General features: G+C 35.8%; 1 protein-coding gene across 3 annotated transcripts in view; it reads right to left on the minus strand.

The window, feature by feature from the left end:
• LOC132696093 (fibronectin type-III domain-containing protein 3a) overlaps nucleotides 1-19265 on the minus strand; it is a 127400-nt gene that overhangs the window by 45725 nt on the left and 62410 nt on the right. Inside the window, exon 1 of one of the 3 annotated variants that reach the window (XM_060660692.1) lies at nucleotides 14395-14882. The exons of 1 other annotated variant lie outside the window; for it this stretch is intronic. In XM_060660692.1, coding sequence (XP_060516675.1) covers nucleotides 14395-14560 — 166 coding nt within the window. In that variant the 5' untranslated portion in view covers nucleotides 14561-14882. Of the gene's footprint in view, nucleotides 1-13425; nucleotides 13545-14394; nucleotides 14883-19265 lie in introns of those variants that run through there. One more of the 3 variants, XM_060660694.1, reaches the window with a different exon arrangement.

A 19265-nucleotide genomic window follows, 5' to 3' on the forward strand; every position in this document is an offset into this window, starting at 1 on the left:
CAGAAAAAAGCCTTTATATAGTATCATTAAAAAGTAAGCGCGTTTCTAACTTTAGCCTTTCGGTTTTCAATAATATAAAAAAAGTGTTTCATTCGATCTTTTAGCTAAGAAAAATTGAGCCATTTAACAGTGTAGCAAAATTAATTAAAAATAAATAATATACACAGCCGGAAAAGTTTGGAGAGTATCTACACAAATTCAGTTCTGATCAGCCTAAAGAAGTTTTAAACTTGATAAAATTTTCGGAAAAAAAATCTTAACTTTTTCGTGTCCATATTTCAAACTCTTTATCAATTTATGTCATTTTATGAAATGGACCTTATCTGAGTATCGGTACGAGCTGTTGATTCATTGCGCAACCATTTTGATTCGGTTAGCAGCAGATGATTTAAGTTCGTCGCTGACAGTTCCGGTTTTGGCACGGATAGTAAGTAAGCCTTTGATTCGTAAAAGAAATTTATTACAATCGTAAATTAGCGTACGGTATATTTTTAAAACAGCTCGGCCAAATTTTTCTACAGACTTGAGTGCAATAATATATGTTGCCTGGCGTCTTCTCTTTTTTTCTCTCGTATTACGGTGGACAAATTGTATAGTGCTGGAATGCGGTATCCTGGCAATCAGTGAAAGGAAAAAGTGATGAAAAAGGAAACGAAAACGACGATTGTTATAATAATAAAATGTATTCACATATCGGAATTCCAGAAACACGAATACATAAATAATGTTTAACAGTATGTGAACAAACTATCACGGAAATAGTACAATTCTACTACAATTCACAAAAATTCACAAAATATTTTTGAGGACAACGAGATATGTTCAAAAAGTAAGGTCACTTTTTAGTTTCATCAAAAAGTATTTATTTATTCATCAAAATTAACGATTAATGATATAATTCACTTGTGCCAACGTTTTTTCCAATCCTAGAAGAACTTCGGGTAAGCACTTTCTGGTTTAGCGTTGAGTTCTTTCAGCGATTTCTTATGGGTTTCCTCAATCGTTCCAAACCTCCTTCCCTTCATAGGTCTCTTGAGTTTTGGGGACAGGAAAAAAATCGCAATAGGTGCCGTATCCGGCGAATATGGTGGCTGAGACATGATTTTGGTTTTGGTTTTGGCCAAAAAGTTAAACACAAGCAACTATGAGTGAGGAGGTGCGTCATCGTTATGCAAAATACACGAATTTTTTTCCCAGAATTCCGAAAGTTTTCTTCGGATTGCTGTTCGCAAACGGCAGATATCTGACCTTTTGATAAGAAAGAAAACAGTAAGATTTTTTTCGGGTCTTGGCGATTCTGGGTTCTTCCATTGGGAGGACTGGGTTTTAGTTTCGACGTCATATACCCATGATTCGCCAGCAGTTATGATCTTTTTGAGCATATCAGGATCATCATTGACGTCGTTTAACGCTCTTTAGACGATCCTTTTGTTCAAAATTAAGCAGTTTCGGAACAAAACTTGCTGCTACACGTTTCATTCCCAAAACTGCGGTAAAAATTGCATGATACGAAACAATAGAGATGATGCGACTTCGCCAGCCACTTCTCTTTCGACGATTCGACGATTTTTCAACACCTTTGGTTTCAGTTTTTGTGCTGGGGCGTCCATAGCGAGATTCATCACCGGCGTCTTCTCGGTCATCTTGAAACAGTTTCTACCACTTATAAACATTTTTTTTGCTCAAAGTAGATTCACCATACGCCATTGTCAACATTTTTCAAGTGTTTTGCAGCACTTTATTCCATTTTTTACACAAAATTTTATGCAAATTCTTTGTTCCATTTTTTTGACAGCAGAAAATCACCGAGCACACAAAACACGTCTAACGCTCCTGTCCTGTCCATATTTTTAATTTATTTCTACGTTTTTTTCCTTAATATACAATTGACTCAAGATGGGCGACACTATTAATAAATACGAAGCGTGAAACAAGACATATTTCAAGTTCAAGTTATTTAGGAAGTTGTAGGATACATCGGTATACCGCAGATTGGCAGCGAGTTCGTTACCTGTTGTAACTGTAACATACTATTATCACTGATTACCAACAATTTTACCAAAAAAAGCAGGTTTCCATGGCAACATCAAAAAAATACTTAATAAAAAGTGAACGCGAAGTTTTACAAAGTGTGAACTGTCAACTATCAACCGTTTGTTTACAATTAATAGAACAAAAACACACAAAAAACAAATTTTAATTTCGAGTTGAAGTCAAAATGTCCTGATTTCTCTTATCTAAACCCATTCTGTTCTAAACAAAACAAAAACAAAATGATACAGTTTTGCACGAGTTTTCCCAGTCGTGGATGAAAATATCGTCGACCTGGCAATCACACGCCAGGTTGTTGATCCTGACGCGTTGTCAGTCTAACCGTATCGTGAGACGGTCGGATTCGAAATGTAAAACGCGACGAAACATGTTCCGTAATGATTGCGCGGTTGCCAAAAATATGTCCTTGCTTTCCTTAAAGAGGTAGGCGTGTACAGATTGGTACCTACATCACCTTTATTTTACAGTTACCGAACAGCGACAATGCAACTTTATTCCGTAGTAGACTAATTTTATTTCGTTTCACATTATTTTTTATATGATTTTCTTAATTAATTCTCTGTGTTTGTTTTTTAATAATTTTTGCTTCTATTTAGTACTTCACTTTTAGTGAGATTCTGAGAAATGGACGCTAATTCAAAATGAAGTTGATCTTGAAAGAAAAGAATACCTCATCGAGAAATTAATATGCATTCATATACAAAAATGAATCAATGCTTTGTTTAGTACCCAATAAGACTCCGCCTTAACCCGCCAAACACGTTGAAAAGTGTATGTCGAGAGATACGCTTTAGTACTATTATATTACAAATTAGGAATCGTGTGACCTTTAATACTCAGTTCAACCGTGTGAGCGTCAATGTTATTTTCATGTATTTTTGAAATCTGACGTTTTTAACGCCAACATTCATACTACTTTTGAAGCGCATGGAAAGTAATAATTTTTGCTATAGAGAAAAAAAGAAAAAAAAAACAAACAGCAGAAAAATGGCAAATTTGTTGCAAAACTAACAATCCTGGTTAATTAATTTCCTGTTTTCGTAGACTTTAAATAAAACATATAAATCAAACATTTTCTAAGAAGTGTAGGAATTTTTGCTTCGAACTTTTCACTAGAACAAAACTGTTTAAATAATTCATTTCTGTGAACCATTTAGTTAGAAAAACAAATATTAATATTTAATCTTTAATATTACTAATTTTGGAAATCATGCTCATAAACATGGGTGAAATAAAGCTGCATCAAAGTGCCATTTTTGCCTTCGCAGGCTGAAGTGTGAAGAATAATCCGAAGACTAGTCAACATTGCTACGCGACTAGAATGTTTGATTTCAGTATCTGCCATTACAGTTGGTATCGTTATTATGTATTATATCACTTTTAAAGATCGCTGTGCTACCAACATTTTTATTATGTCATTTGCTTTTATCGTACTTTGTAATAAACTAATGCTAGCAAAGCACGCTAGACCAAAATGCTCGACGGTGAGTAGGTATGCGTGTATGTATATCGTGTAACTAGATCCGATCTAACCAATCGTATGTAACTAATCCTGGTGGAATACGCAACATACCGAGGGGGTACCCATAAAAAACCGGAATTGAATTGCCGCGCGCAGAGCTTGTATAGTACACCTTTCTGCCGCTAGGTTGTGGACAGTACAACTTATTGCGAGTTCAACGCCACCTTCGTTTTAAATTTAACTTGTTTTGTTCACTTGCAGTGCCATTTTTTGTTATTTCGTTTTTTTCGATGGCAAGTTTAAAAGAACAACGTGCAGCTGTGAAATTTTGTTTTCTGCTCGGTGCTGCTGAAACGGTTTCAAAGTTAAAAACAGCTTATAAAGACGATGCGATGGGAAAAAATCAAGTGTACCAGTGGTTTGTCCGCTTCAAAAATGGCGACGAGTCAATTGATGACCGACCTCGTTCTGGACGTCCATCAACTTCTCGAATCGACGAAAATATTGAAAAGATTCGAGAGTTTGTGCTCACAGACCGTCGACAGACAATTGAACAATTATCAAAGATTAGTGGGTTGTCTTGGAGCACGGTTCAGCGAATTTTAACCGAAGATTTTGGAATGAAAAGAGTTGCTGCCAAGTTTGTTCCTCGTGTTCTGACTGACATGCAAAAAGAACATCGAGTTGAAACACGTCGTGCTTTGAATCAACAGCTTGAAACGGATCCAGATTTTCTTTCAAAGATCATTACTGGTGACGAGTCATGGTGCTATGGTTACGATCCAGAAACGAAGCAACAGTCCAGCCAATGGAAGACGTCACTGTCTCCCCGTCCAAAAAAATGTCGTCAGTTCAAATCAAACATCAAAACGATGCTGATTTGCTTTTTCGACATCAACGGCGTAGTTCATGCAGAGTTTGTTCCACCAGGTGACACCGTTAATCAAGCTTTTTATCTGGAAGTTTTAAGAAGATTGCGCAACAGTATTCGGCAAAAAAGACCCGATTTGTGGCAGACAGGGGACTGGTTCTTTCACCACGATAATGCACCTGCACACACAGCCATTTCTGTTAAGCAGTTTTCGGCTAAAAATGGCATGGTTCCTCTGCCCCATGCACCTTACTCGCCTGATCTCGATCCGTGTGACTTCTTCTTATTTCCACGTATGAAAAGGGACATGAAAGGACAGCGATTTGACAACAACAAAGATGAATATAAAAAATGTTTCGAACAGTGGAAGCACCGCTGGGACAAACGTATTAGTTGTAATGGAGAGTATTTTGAAGGGGATAAGGTCGTTCTGTGATTTTCAAAACAATATATAGTTTATAAACAATGATTCCGGTTTTTTTTGGGTACCCCCTCGTACACAGTCAAGATCGAGATAAGAATTGACTTGCGCCGGTCCAAGCCGGTATTTGAGACTCAAATTAAAAAGGGCAGTGCACATAAAAAAACAATACTAGAAGAGTATAGTTACTACAATTGAGAACTTTCCATTCTTTTACCTATTATAATAGCCACTAGGGCTAGTTATGGCTATGGTTATCTAGCGAAAATCTTAGTTTAGTAGTTTAGGAGTTATCGAAGGGTCAAACGCAAGGGTCAGAGTGAGGTGTCAACCAACTCCTAAGTGATCTTTAAAAGCCCAAATGTCCAATTAAATAATACATCATAAGTCATTCATAAAATATAAAAGTGCGATAAACGGCATTTCACTCGCGAGTTCCTTTTTTGCAGAACAACACGAATACATTCACAGAAGTGACAAACGTCAAAATTCAAGGCGTGAGAAATATCTTCGAAAAGTTCCGATGGCTCCCAAACCTGTGCAATAATATCCCGGAAATGTCCGAAGTGACTCGGATCCGTGGGAAACCAAACTCACCTGGTAAAGTGACGCTTCCCGATCGGTATGTAATTAGGAGTTTTACAGGCGGGAGTAGAAGAAATTATTCGTGTTTGAGATTATAATAAAACAATACAAAAATTTTAAATTCAAGTTGAAGTCAAAATTCTAAACGCATTCTGTTGGAAAATTAGTACAATTTGGAATTAAATTATACCTAGAAAATTACTAAATTAAATAAACTTAAAAAAATCAAAAATTGCGCATACTTTTTCATAATTACATTATAAATAGTTAAATTTTAAAAAAATGACACCTTTTCAGAGATAATGCAAATCGTAACCGATGCCTTTGAGCGTTCTTCGGAAATCTACATTAGATAATACTAAGCGCAAATACACAAAACCAGAAAAAAAGTACACCCGGTATGAAACACGTCATCGATTTATTTGCGTACGTATGAAATGACACTGAATGACAAGCCGCCAAGTTAGCAAATATGAAAATGAAGACAATGCTGTCTCCATTGATTGTATATCTATGGGTCAAATGGCCGGAATAGATTATTTTATCTGTTCGAGGCTTGGTTCGAGGGGGGCATTTATAAAATAGAGTTTGTTTTGTTTAAACTGGTGCCATTTTGCCAAAGATGAATAATTTAAAAATCTTGCTAAAAATTTCAAGAAACACCATCAGAAATTTATTTAATCCTGTCACCTAAAAAATGTTATTGCACTATCAAATTTTGATAATAGCATTCCTGCCAATTTTCTCATCTTTGTTTGATTTTACTGAATCAAAGAGGCGATTCATTTTGAATTTACTTGAATCATTTAAAAAATATGAGTTTTTGCAGTTTCACCGGCCGAATCCGCAAAAAAAACCGCCAGTCACTTTATCATTTTTAACACCGCAGGAGAAATGGGAACGATCGCGTCGTCTTGGGCGCGTTGTTCCATATTCTCAGTTAATTTTAGTGAGGTCGCGATTAAAATAACCCGACACAAAACACCGCGGTTAATAGATATTTTAGTCACCGGTCTCCGAAATGACAAGGCATCAAAAACAATGTAGTCTGTCCGCGAAAAATTCTCGGCTCTCGGATGTCGTCTCGTGGGTGCCGTCCAAAGCCGCGGAATACGAGAATTTTCACAAAATTGCACGAATTTGAGGATCCTCTTACTTTTCATGTTAGAAATTGAGGACGCGGCGAAATTCTTAACGTGTGCTTCGAGTATAATATGTCGGCAACAAATGCGGAGGACGTGGCTCGACGGTTTGCACAAGGTCATTCGAAACGACAATGAACGGGCCATAGCCATGATCCCGAGGACAACGCCACCGTCAAGGACGGTCACGGAGCTCCTCGGTGGAAACAGAAACGAATTACCGGAACGTCGCTAAGCGGAACGCCTAACCAAATCGTTAACTATCGATAAGTTTGCGAAAATTCTATCTGTCGAATAGAAGAAGTCAGATCGTTGTGTTTGTGATTTCTTAATAGCCCTTTTGCTGTTTTTTTTATTTAAGACTTGTTTAATTCCCAGCTTTACCGCACTGAACAAATAGTATGGAGGATTCCACTTGGGAGGCAAGGGAATCGACAATGTCAAGCTCGTTCGTTGCAGTTGGTTTTTTTCCACAAGAATTATTGACGAGAAATATCCATTTTTAAAGTTTATTACAAAATGTTTTTTTTTTCTTTCAATGAGCAAATCGAGAAGAAAATAATTAGTAGGCAAATTAACGTAAATTCAAGTAATTTACTGTAATTTTCTACTTAATTTTTTATTCCAAGCCTGTTTTAGTTAACCGTGTACAATTCAAAGTTACATGTGTTCACAGTTTTAACCAGTTTGCACGTTTATTTATTTTTTGTGAGACAGAAGCGTTAAACGTGTTTATACTGTCAAAAAAAATAACAATCAAGAATTTGCAAAAAATTTTTTGTAAAAAATTGAATGCAGTACTGCAAATCACTTGATATTTTGATAATGGCATATGGTGAATCTACTTCGAGGGAAAAAAATTTTTTTTGAGCTTTGTATATTGAAAACCAAGAAACTGAGGACCCTATTACTTTGGTTTATAAAAATGATATTTGAATTAAATAATAGTAAATTATTAATATGATATTAAGTACTATTGCTACTATTTTTTAAGGCACGTGGACAGAGTGGAGTGGTACTCTTACCAAATATCTCCCGATCTGCTAATATGTTTTGGAGACTAATTAAGGTTTTTCCAATTTTCTACTCGCCCTTCACAATTAGTTGCAAGTTTTTGGAGGCACATCAAAATTATCAATGTACTAAACATTTGACGTGTTCACTGCCCACTTCACCGTTACAGCACTGAAGGTGTTGGTTCATTCAAGACTTGTATAAATTATAGTTTATTATGGATTCTTAATAGAAGACGAATTCTACGCTTGATAAAACGCGAGAAGTCTCGAGGTATTATTTCTAGACAACTTCAAAAAAAATTGTAATGTAGCTAATTCGATTTTCCTTCTTTTTGTTCACAGGTACTAATTTCCTCGTATTCTTTTTTAATTCGTTTAGTAATTGCAATTTCATTTTATATTACTAACGAGATTGGTCAAGATCTTTCTTGTATCTTTAATGCTTTGTACTGAGTATATAAACAAAATTAACAACTAAACAAAGAACTAAAAAGTATTGAGATATCGAGATAAATCTCTATAATATTGTCACTTCTCATTTAAACACTTATTTTCGTGATCTTTCTTGAATATTCCGACTGTTCTTAGATGTAAGTTGTTAATCGACTTTTATAAATCGATCTATTTGTTTTGGTTGTTTTGATGCGAGTTGTTTTTTTTATGAGCGATGATTTAATTCCACGGTGTAGCTAATCCGATTTTTACTCTTTTTGTTGGAATGTATTATTTTCCTCGCAATCCTTTTAAATTAATTCGTATAACAAATTATATTTTAGATTTATTATAAGGTTGGTCAGGATCTTTCTTCTCCTGTGTGTACTTCTTATGTTAAATGTTTTATACTGAGTTTATAAACAAATTGTCAATTTTATTATGTTATATATCGCCACCATTTCCACAACCATATATATTTCTGTTGATCCAAAAAATACGGCACATTATTTTTACTAACATAATTGAACAGTAGTTTAAAGGTACGATTACCTGTTAGGTTCACGTCCGGGACTTATAAAATAAATGACAGTGCTTTTGGTCTGTCCGGATGTCGTGTCCCTTGGTGGACGCCTGTTCCGCCAATTGGTACCAATTGCGCAAACACGGAAACGTATATGTCAGTGGAAAAAGAAATGGCGAGGAAGTAATCAAACTGCGATTACCACCGATGGGCCAACATAATTGGCAATAATTGGCTACGTTTTAAAATTATAGTAGTTAAGCCGGATTTTCCACGATATTTTTTTACTGAGAATATCGTGACCAAGTGGCAGCACTCGTAATTGAAGCATTAAAATACTGAGTTTGAAGAGGCTTTTGCAGAGACTGGCAAAATATTGAAAATTTAACACTCCAATTGCAGAGAGGCCTACATCAAAGGCCATCCCTTCTGATTCACACATTCCACGACATATGTGTAGTGCAGTTTATCAGAGGCCGAGATATTTATTTTAATTAGTAATTAGGAGCCCTCAGCAAGGACACCTAGACAATTGTGTGCTGAGGTAAATAATTCACCTTATACCACACTATCTTGCTTTTTATGAGTGTACGCAATTTCACAATCAACAACATCTCAAAAATCAACTTGACAACAAGAGAGTTTAGCAAAACTATAATGATTCAATTAAACTTCGAAGTCGATGTCTCAAAAATTATTATTTGTAAAACGTTACACGTGTTTCGCCCACACGGGCACTATCAAACCTATAAAATCAATTTTTTTAAATACTAAAACGTTGGAATTAAGATGTATAAAAAAAAATAAAACTAAACAGCAATGTACCGCAGACCTAAATTTTATATTATTAAAAAAGAATGTCGGCTCAAAATTAAAAACGCAATCAAGGATAGGACTCCTTTTGGCTTTGGTGATTTCTAATTTCCCCAGTTTTTTTTGTGTGTCGTTTTAACACCAAATAGAGATCTTCGTGAACAGTGGCGGAGATTTTCCTGGGGGACTGTCCGATATGAATTGCATTACAACAACATTCATCATCCTACCCTTTAAAGCCTAAGTTACATCTACTTAGGTAGAAAAATAAATTCTCACCTGAGATCAGAAGACGCATTGAACTTGAACAGGATTCGTTAATGTTGCCAGACTCCTGTGCTATGCATTTGAAATGTGCAGCACAACGTTATGAGTGAGCCGGAATGGTAGAACATCCAAAGCAAGACTAAGAAATACGAGTACTGTTTTCTTTAGCATTGATTAAAACGGATGAAACGAAAATAGTTCAATTAATAGAAGCCTTAATCAATATTTAAAACAAACGCTATACAACTATCTATTATCTTACAAAGTATTTCGATCAGAGATAAAACGTTAAAATGGTGTCACTGCTACTTTGTTTGACGCATCTGTAAAAAAGGAGATTTATGCCCCCGGCCCTATCCAAACATATATTTAAAGCTTAAAGCAAATATATAGTAATCTATAAACACCGGCTTAGACTAAATAAACAGGCGGTAGAGAAATGATAGACAAGGCCGTTTAAAAAACTATCCGTGAAGCTGCTCGGAATTGGAACAGCTTGAGTTTTATTTTGATGGGAGAAATTTTACAACCAGGAGAGATTTGAGGTAGGTGGTGTCCGCAATATGTAATTTGACATGAGGAAATGCTGGCCACTGGAATATTCATATAATTCGATTAACAGTTGGGGACGGGAATATGTCAGAACGTATCGACGAAGTTGCTACTCATAAAACCTTTACCCTAACGAGAGTCGGAGCAAATTGCCGACTCGGCCTTGGAAACAAACCGCCATATTGATTGTTATTCAATATGAGGTTTTTATACATTTTTAAATACAAATCGGATAAAAAAAAACCGAGGTCGGATTGTTTTCTTTATAACAGCTCCATCCTTTATTAATAATTCAGCCGGCGTTTTTAACGTCCACGGAGTGCAATAGGTTACAGCCGCTCTTAGAATCGATCACGAACTGCGTACGTAGTACGTGTTACGTTTTCGGAACGTACGGTGGGGAATTCACGGACGAAGTTTCTTTAAAACCCGGATTTTGCACGACACAAACACATATTATTAACCACCCAGGACATACTTACCGTCCTATGGGCAAATTCGAAGGAAATATGATTAAAAAAAATCTCTGAAAGTAATATATTTTTTAAATCTGTATTACTGATTCTTAGAAGTGTTGGTAAAACAACAGAAAAAAAAATGGAAGTGCACAGTCCAGAATTAAAATGCTTTTAGGTTGCGGATTTAAGTTAAAAACGCACATTCATGATATCAAACAACTTCAATTCCTTCATCCCGAAGAACCTCTCGTAGTGTTTACCAATTGAGGAACAAAGAACATGACATCTGCAAATACCGCAATTTCATATAATTTATGTTGATAAGTGAGATATATATCTTGTATTATTGTTACGCCATTTATTCAAATTCCGTACTTAATTTTTGTATTTAATTTATTTTATTTGTATTTAATTTGTATACTTAATTTTGTCAGTTGTTTCGATCTTGTTGAGAGAAAAAAAATAGAAGTTTACATAAGGCGTTATTATTATAGCTCAGTTTCTTACAAAAACCGATCCTAAAATATTGCATAAAGAGAAATACGAGAAATACGGAGAAATAAAGACAAATACGGGGTAGATTTGGCCAATACTAGGAAATATAGGGAAATACACGAAAAAAAAAAGGTGATACGGGTAAATAAGGCGAAATATATTTCTCTATGGGGAAATATTTATCCAAATTTCGGGAGATGGTTTCTCCTCGTACAGATTAGAGTAAATCCTGAATAGAACGCGATCTAATGTAATTATTATAAATAAAAATAATCTATTTTCATTTGTTTACTTCATGGACTTTCTATTGGCTGGGTTAAAGAAAACCTGTCTTTGGTATTGTCGACTTTTCCGAAAATTTATTGCCTCTAAGCACGATTAAGGATTCTGCTGCGATTCTTCGAGTTGGTTAGCGTGGACCGATCTTTCCACGTACCACTGAAGGCAATGAACATTTCTTGGAAATGTCGACACGTAAAATCAGCCTTATTTGTCCGGAGGTAGCACCCAATGTATTGCCTTCCTCAAAAATATGCCGCAAATTAAGAAACTGAATTTATTTTAATCCCGTCTAAGACTCAACAATTATTAGGAAATCAGTGGAAAAAAAATGTGGTTCAAGGGACATTCCTGTTTGTGTCTTCGAAATGCGTCTGCCATTAAATTATTTGACAAATAACTACCTCAAAAATTGATTCTTATCTCTAACACGCTCGTCTGGAAAAACCTAGAAAATATTTAGACCGCAGTTGGGAAACACGAACGAAATATTAAACATTACCATGAAATATAACGAAATAAGTTAAAACCGTGGTTAAAATATTCATGTAAATAATAAGAGGCGAGCAAACAAACCCCAGAGTTGTTCGCTGATCCAACCATATAGGTTGAAGTTTATTTGGACCGATTACATTTGGTAACCATGCACAATGGAAAACAACCTATTAACGATACTACGATAATTTTTGCAAAGATTTGCCGATGGTTAGTTACCAGAAAAAGAGGCTACCACCTGAAAAATGGTAAACAGTATGCTTTTTCAATGTATTTATAGTGTTGATTTTTTGGGAATTTTTGATTTTTATAGTACTGAGCTGTTGTTTACATTGTTTGTGGGTTCGGTATGCTTCCTTGATATCTCGCAGCCGAAGAATTTTCAAATGTTCATTTGAACATTTTTTTCATGATTTTGCGAGCGAAATCTCTGCTAGGTTTTTATGGTGTCCTGAAACATGCTTTACAATGGCAAGATTCGAAACGATTTTCTTTTGACTTCAAGATACCCGCCAGAATGTAAATTGTCGAAAAAAATTTGAAAATACCAAGAAATGACCCGATTCGTTATTACGTGTGAACGCGTGTAGTTTTTAGATGTGCTTTTGCTATTGGTTCGTACGGATGGTAAATACGCTTTTTTAAAAAGCTTAATGCCAGATTCGACGTAAGTCGAGCTCTAAACAAACTTTTCTGCTGAAAGCCGAACGAAAACATATCTATGACCTACATTCATCGCTTGTAATAAATATCAACAAAAACACAACGAGAAGTAATGTATCGGATATCAACAGATGTGTTATAGTGAGTATTAAGGTTATCTGGCAGCGGACCAGCAGATGTCATGAGAAGAAGAAGTTATATATCGCAAGTAAAAATTAATCATACTTAGCGAATTTTCCTCGACACGCACATAAATAATGAATCGTAGTACAACAACGCATTCCACAATACAGTGTGCGATGTTGATAAGAATAAAGGCGCTACACAAAGAGCCTTAACGTTTTATAGATTCTCAACTATAATGAGTTAAAGAGCAACTCGTTTAAATCGTTTTAGTTTTCACGAATGATGGTTATTTTTAGGTCATGTGAACTTTGGAAACTTTGCATTGATTAAACCAAAATATAAAGTTCCCGACCCGATGCCGCATGGAAATGTTAAAGGTTATTTGTTATACTGCAGGTGGAAAGTGGTGGAATCTCCGTCGCTATGGGAACCAAAATCTATTGCTGCGGAATTGTTAGGGTTTCGTATGTAGAACTCTTGCTGTTGCCAGCATCGTGGTAGAGTTTTTGCAATCAACCTTTTATGACGTCTTATTTTCCCCCACAAATTCACTGTGATTTTCCGTCTTATAGTTATATGAGACAGGGAGATGTCTGGTTGCGGATAACAACTTCAAAATTTGAAATCTTGTGCAAAAGAAATCTAACAGTTTAGGCGACTAAACAAATAATTATCTAATCAACCTATTTACTGAATTTTTCGTGCATTCTTAGCGCAGTGAAAGCATGTTTTCTCATTTATGGATGGAGGCGATAGCGTATACCGTACCGTACCTTGTTTATTTACGGAAATAAATGCTGGGCGCACGTGACTCACGTGTCTGCAGACGTATATCTATCTCCTGTCTGGGATAAACAAATCAATATTTGCATCAGCAACATTCGCCGACAACATTTAACGCATCAAACTCCGATGTAATGTCGAATGGCGCACGCCAAGGGTCGAGACTCCTAGAAACTTATAGAAACGAAACCTGTAAGCCGGCACGGGGTTCAACAAACTTTGCTTAGTAGGCATCTTGCGACGTAGCAGGACGGCGTGGGTATTGTACGACCAAAAATATAGTACATTTATAGGTATTTTACAGTACCTTACCGCAGACCTTCGCAGGACCGTGGCAAAACCCATCCAAACATATATGAGCTGAGCTTGACCGTAACGAATATTTTATTATTATTATTTTTATTTTATTTTATATTTTCGAATAAGTAGAAGCGTTTATTTTAATATAAAGTGATATGCAAGAGTAACAAGAGTATTTTTTAAGATGATAGATTATATTCGCGGTACTTCCTAAGAATACAGATAAATATTTATTAGAATGTTACGATTAAACATTTTTTGAAGGTTCCTGATTTTTAACACTTTAAAATGTGGAGACCGTGGAATGACAATTTAGAAGACGAACTACCTCAGCAAATACAAAAACGGATCCATTTGTCTTCGGATGATTTCTGGTCGAAGTATTTACGCATGTATAACCAGACCCAGATTTTTTATCTTTCCGTTAAAGTCTAAGCTAATAAAACCTTGAATACTGTTTGAACGATGGGATTTCTTAACGTCCTCCGACGTTTTTTGATTATCGAAAATACTCTTCTGGTCGACAAGGAATGTACTCGGAACGGGAATATAAAACGTGAGCGCAGGTGAGTTGACGTTAATTTAGACGCTAGAAGGTGTCCATCAACCAATAAAGGTCACCCAACCCAAGAGGCCTCTAAAAAGATAAGATCCCTTACCGTATTCGCTCTGCAAATGAACGTGGGGACACAATTCAGTATGTCCACCGGGCTGGACATAATGATAGTGACTGTCCGGGTAAAACTCTCCGTATGGGGAATGTACGGGTGAGCAATACATTTCTGCATTCTGCGACGACGTTTCGACGCCTTGACTGGCCACCATCCCACCGGCCCTTCGGCTACCTCCTCGGCCACCACCACCACCACCGCGTCTCGGATAGCCACGTAGCTGAGACACTTTTACAATACACTGAGAACACTTGCACCGTACTTATCCTCCTTCCGAATGTGCACACCGCCGAATATACACTAGGGTTTGGGTTTCGCGCCCGCAGCCGGCAGCTTCTTCTGAGCAAAATTATCGCGAGTTTAAATGATGGGAGGTGGATTTGCTAGGCTGCCTGTGTAAACGCGACCAAGCGATATTCTTCGCCTCCGCCTAACCTAGCATGTCGACGTGTCCGTCGTGACTGCCTCAGTGGAGCGAGCGAGAACCGCGTTGGGAAAGGGAACGGGGGAAATGTTTTCTCTCTCTTGGGTTGGCGCGGGACAACCCGCATTTACAGAAGAGGAATCGGAATCGGTCGATGCGCATATCACCGATGGCTCTCTATATGATAATGTCAATATTACAGATGAAAAAATTATTTAACATAACACACGGCTTGGCGCAATACAAACCGCATTGATAGAGGAGGAACTGAAGGGAGAGAAACTTTGCGGAGTACTTGGGTAATTTCGAAAAAAGATTATCACCTAAAACTATATTTTTAAAACTAAAGAAAATCGCGGCGAGTGCTGCTTCCGACAAAGAACCCAAGCAAAATAGCGGATATTCTACTAAAAATGTCCTTTGCCCAAAAGTATCTCGTATCATAATATGACAGTCCAGAAGAGACAAAATGAAACAAAAATTTGAAGGGAAAAACCCGGAGTATAAATCCATCTTTTAACTATTACAAAATACCATGCATAAACCAGACTGACCCGTATTATTTAGATAAGCAATGATGTGTGCTTTGTTCTAAAAATTTTGATAAAACGTACTTTTGCTGATGTAACTGGAACGAATTAAATAGCATTACATATATACGTTATTCCAAATGAAAAATAAAATTCGACTCGTACCGTCCGTGCCGGTTGTACCGCGCCCCGAACATTATAGTTTCTCTTTCTTGCCTGTTTAAAATTAGTTAGCATATCTGTACAGTGAACGGATATTGTTTATCCGCCACATTTACTTATTTTTTATGCATTGGAGCTGTATTTTTTCTTACGCAAAAATACAGCCACCAATTTCACTCGGTAGCTAGCTAGGTGGCTGACATCGAAAAGAGGCTACTGTTCTTATACAAGGTAATTCAAAAACCATGCCCCCCAATGCTCGGCTAGAGTTTATATAAACGTAGGTCCAGAAATACAATTTTCTAGATATGGGTTGTTACACATTAAAAAAAAAACCTTTCTTTACAATATGTGAAATATTTTTTGGACGATTTTGTTGCAATTTGGCAAGGGCATTTACAACGATAAAGTGAAGTTCAGTGCCATCTCGGCAGTTTTTTGAAATTTTTGTTATTTACTTTGAATAAGCCTCTAAAAGTACTTTCGTCTTTTGTTCTCTTTCTTTTTACGCTTGAGTTGACTACATTTTTTCTCGGACCGTTTGATCACAAATACACTAAAGTATTAAACTCACCGAATCTTGTAAACTAATTTTTTTTGAACCTATGTCCATATGAACATTTTTATCTCCGACATAGCGTTATAGCCCGTTTCATCAAACACCTGGTATATCCAAAAGTTCAATAAGAAGTGTAGCAAAAACTCTTCCTGTGAAACTTTTGAATATGACAATGACGCTATTCAAACCAATTGAAATTGGATGCTTCAAAAAATTTCAAATATTGGTGTTTTGAGTAGAATATAGATAGTCCCTTCAAAAATTTCAGCACCTCTTACAAAAAAAAAAGTTTATTGTGTCTAAAACATTTTGGAGTCAAAATAATGCTTGCCTGTAGTATGTAAGGTACGATATTGGGATAATTTAATATCGACAGGACTAGGGAATCACATAATTTGAAGTTTAAGCTTTTTACGTCGATAGTTTTTGTCTATCTATGAATAAAACGTTATTATTTAGAAAAGCAATCTATTTTTTTTTTTGGTGAATCTCATTACTGCACACTTATTTGAATTTACTTTTAGATTATTTTGAAAAGAATACGTAGAAATTATTTGCAAATCATTTTTTATGTCCCCAATGTCAAACGAGTGAAACAACTGAGTATCGCCCACAAACGATCGAATCAAACCGGTCACACCCGTTCTGAGCAAATCTGCTGTGCAATACAGAAAGAGAATGGGTCCAAGACCGACCCCTGAAACACGTCTGATATTGTCCTCTCCCAACAATACTCGTTAAGTGCGACTGGTACTCGTTAAGTCGTGATGGTACTAAAGCAGAAAGATTGGTGCGTTAGGCGGCATATCCGAATCGCTTCTAATAATTTGGTGCTTATTAAAATCTCATTCGCGGCGGAAACGGGGACGCAATTTGATGAATTGTTACGTGGGCCGATCGGCCTTCAACCCGGTTGTGTAATCGGTAAAACGGGAACCAAAATTATCAAACCACACGGCCCGAGCGTTAAAAACTATTGAAAAATCCTGGACGACAAATAAACCCACGTTTTGTGCGTGTATAGATAACAACTGTGGGCAAATCTTCGGTTAATTTTTGTCCACCTTTAGACTCGTCCCTAATAACCAGCGATTATAATTAACGGCAATTAAAATTTATCTGCGCGCTTCGCGTCTATTTTCAAGATCTAGTCATCCAGTTATCGCACAAACTGTCCTCAATGCGTGATGTGATAACCTTCACCTATGATATCATAAATGGTCAAATGGAATATAAATTCCACACTAATTAATAATGCAAACGCATATAAATTTACAGCACAACAGAGGAACCGTGGCGTTGAACGGTAAAGCTTTCCATGCGGTCGCAGAGATTCGTATAATCACGGAATCACTCGGTCGTGGTGTGTCCGCCTGTAAGCTAAACATTTTGAAGAGTCGGATTATGGTAATTTACAACTTTTCCGCTGAAGTAAGTTAAGAAGTAAAAAGCTGGGACTGAATCGGCGACAAAAATCTAAGCAATGATCGATAATTAATAGAAAAAACTTCCAGGAACGTCGAATAAACGAAAATTGCGTTATTTTTATGAAAATAATTCTCGACATTTACTACTAAGAAAAAGTAGAATAGAATAGTTTAGTTTGTTTAAACATTACTATGCCAAAATAAAAATTGTATGTGTTTGTTTTCTAGGACTTTCACATATATTTCGTTTTTTTCACCACTAACATGGAATTTCACAAAATCTATCATCCTTAAGTGTGGGGGGTAATTTCTAACAGCAGGGTAATTAATATAAGGTACCAAAGCTGAAAAGAGGAGTGAGTTACTAAAATCTAATTGAACATTTAAAAGGATATTTGAATTTTTTAAATCGTTTACGTCTAAAGCTGGATAGTAAATTAAATTTGAGCCCTTTACTTTCATAATATTAAAATTAAACCGCCGATTTTATTTGTTAATTATTGTTAATTAGCTATCCTAAAAAATTATTAGTTTCAGAAGCTATTTTTAGATTATGTTTATTTAAGTAAATATGTTAAAATATTATATTTATATTTAAAAAATAATGGTAATGGTTAATTCTAATTATTGATGTTGCAAATTTATGACAATAGCGATGCTAAGAACAATTTGGAAATATGCTCTTCTTCTTCTGTTGCAAATTTCATATTAGGGTGCAAGTTATTAATCACGTGAAGAAAATCGGATAACTGTCTAAAAAAAACAAGTTAAAATGTCATCCAGGCATAGGAAAAATGTCAAAATAATTAATGTTTTATTTTCTAAAGAATCGATAAAAATCTTAATTAAAGGGTTACCCATAATTAAAGCATCAGTTCTTAGATAAATGTTATTATTAAATTCAAAATAGTTTTGTTCTAATACGGCGGAGAAGATGATAATTTTTTGCTTCTTAATGTAAAACATCTAATTTTGTGTTAGTAACTTATCGACTAATATAATCGCATCCGTCATAGGTGTACTGGGGTGGGTCTCTGTAACGTGTTTTATGTGAAGAGGGAGAGATTATTTCAGTAATGGAGCACTTTTAAACTCTGTAAGCACTTTCGGCTACGTACGCTGGATCCGAACGTATGTCCGAATTTCAAGACAAAATATCGCTAAGAGGTTCTCTCTAAAAAACTCATACGTTGCATGTATTTATATATTTGGTTTGGTTTGAGCGTCGATTATTTTACTAGTTTATTCGAATAGGTCAAAATTAAGAAAGACACAATGATTTGTTTTCACAATTATTGAAGAGGTTGGAGTCAAAATAATTTTTTTGAATATAAAAGCGTCTGCATTCAATCAGTTCCTTCTCCTGCAATATGGTAGTTTTATTTTCTGTGTTAATATTTGTTTTTTATAAATAGTTTCCTTGTGAATGTTTTCTTTTGTGGGCAATTAAAAAATAATAATAAAACCGCTAGAACTTACTGAGTTCAGATTATTTTATTGTCTAAAATATCTATTAACAACTTCTGACAGATTCATAAATAATTCTGCCAACTTTCTCAGGAGTATAACATGGTTCGCGCTCCCCATTATGCATCTAAATCGAGTTTCGCGATACTAATATTGAGTTTCCAATCATGTGCATGTTTTTGGAATGAAATCTGTCTATGTCTGTCTGCTGACATAGCATCATAATCACACCACATTTTTATGTGGGGTGAACAGATCCGATGAAGAAAACAGAAAACAGATCCAATGAT

This window comes from Cylas formicarius, unplaced genomic scaffold (assembly GCF_029955315.1).
Source record: "Cylas formicarius isolate icCylForm1 unplaced genomic scaffold, icCylForm1.1 PGA_scaffold_1__22_contigs__length_36826433, whole genome shotgun sequence".
Classification (NCBI taxonomy): domain Eukaryota; kingdom Metazoa; phylum Arthropoda; class Insecta; order Coleoptera; family Brentidae; genus Cylas; species Cylas formicarius.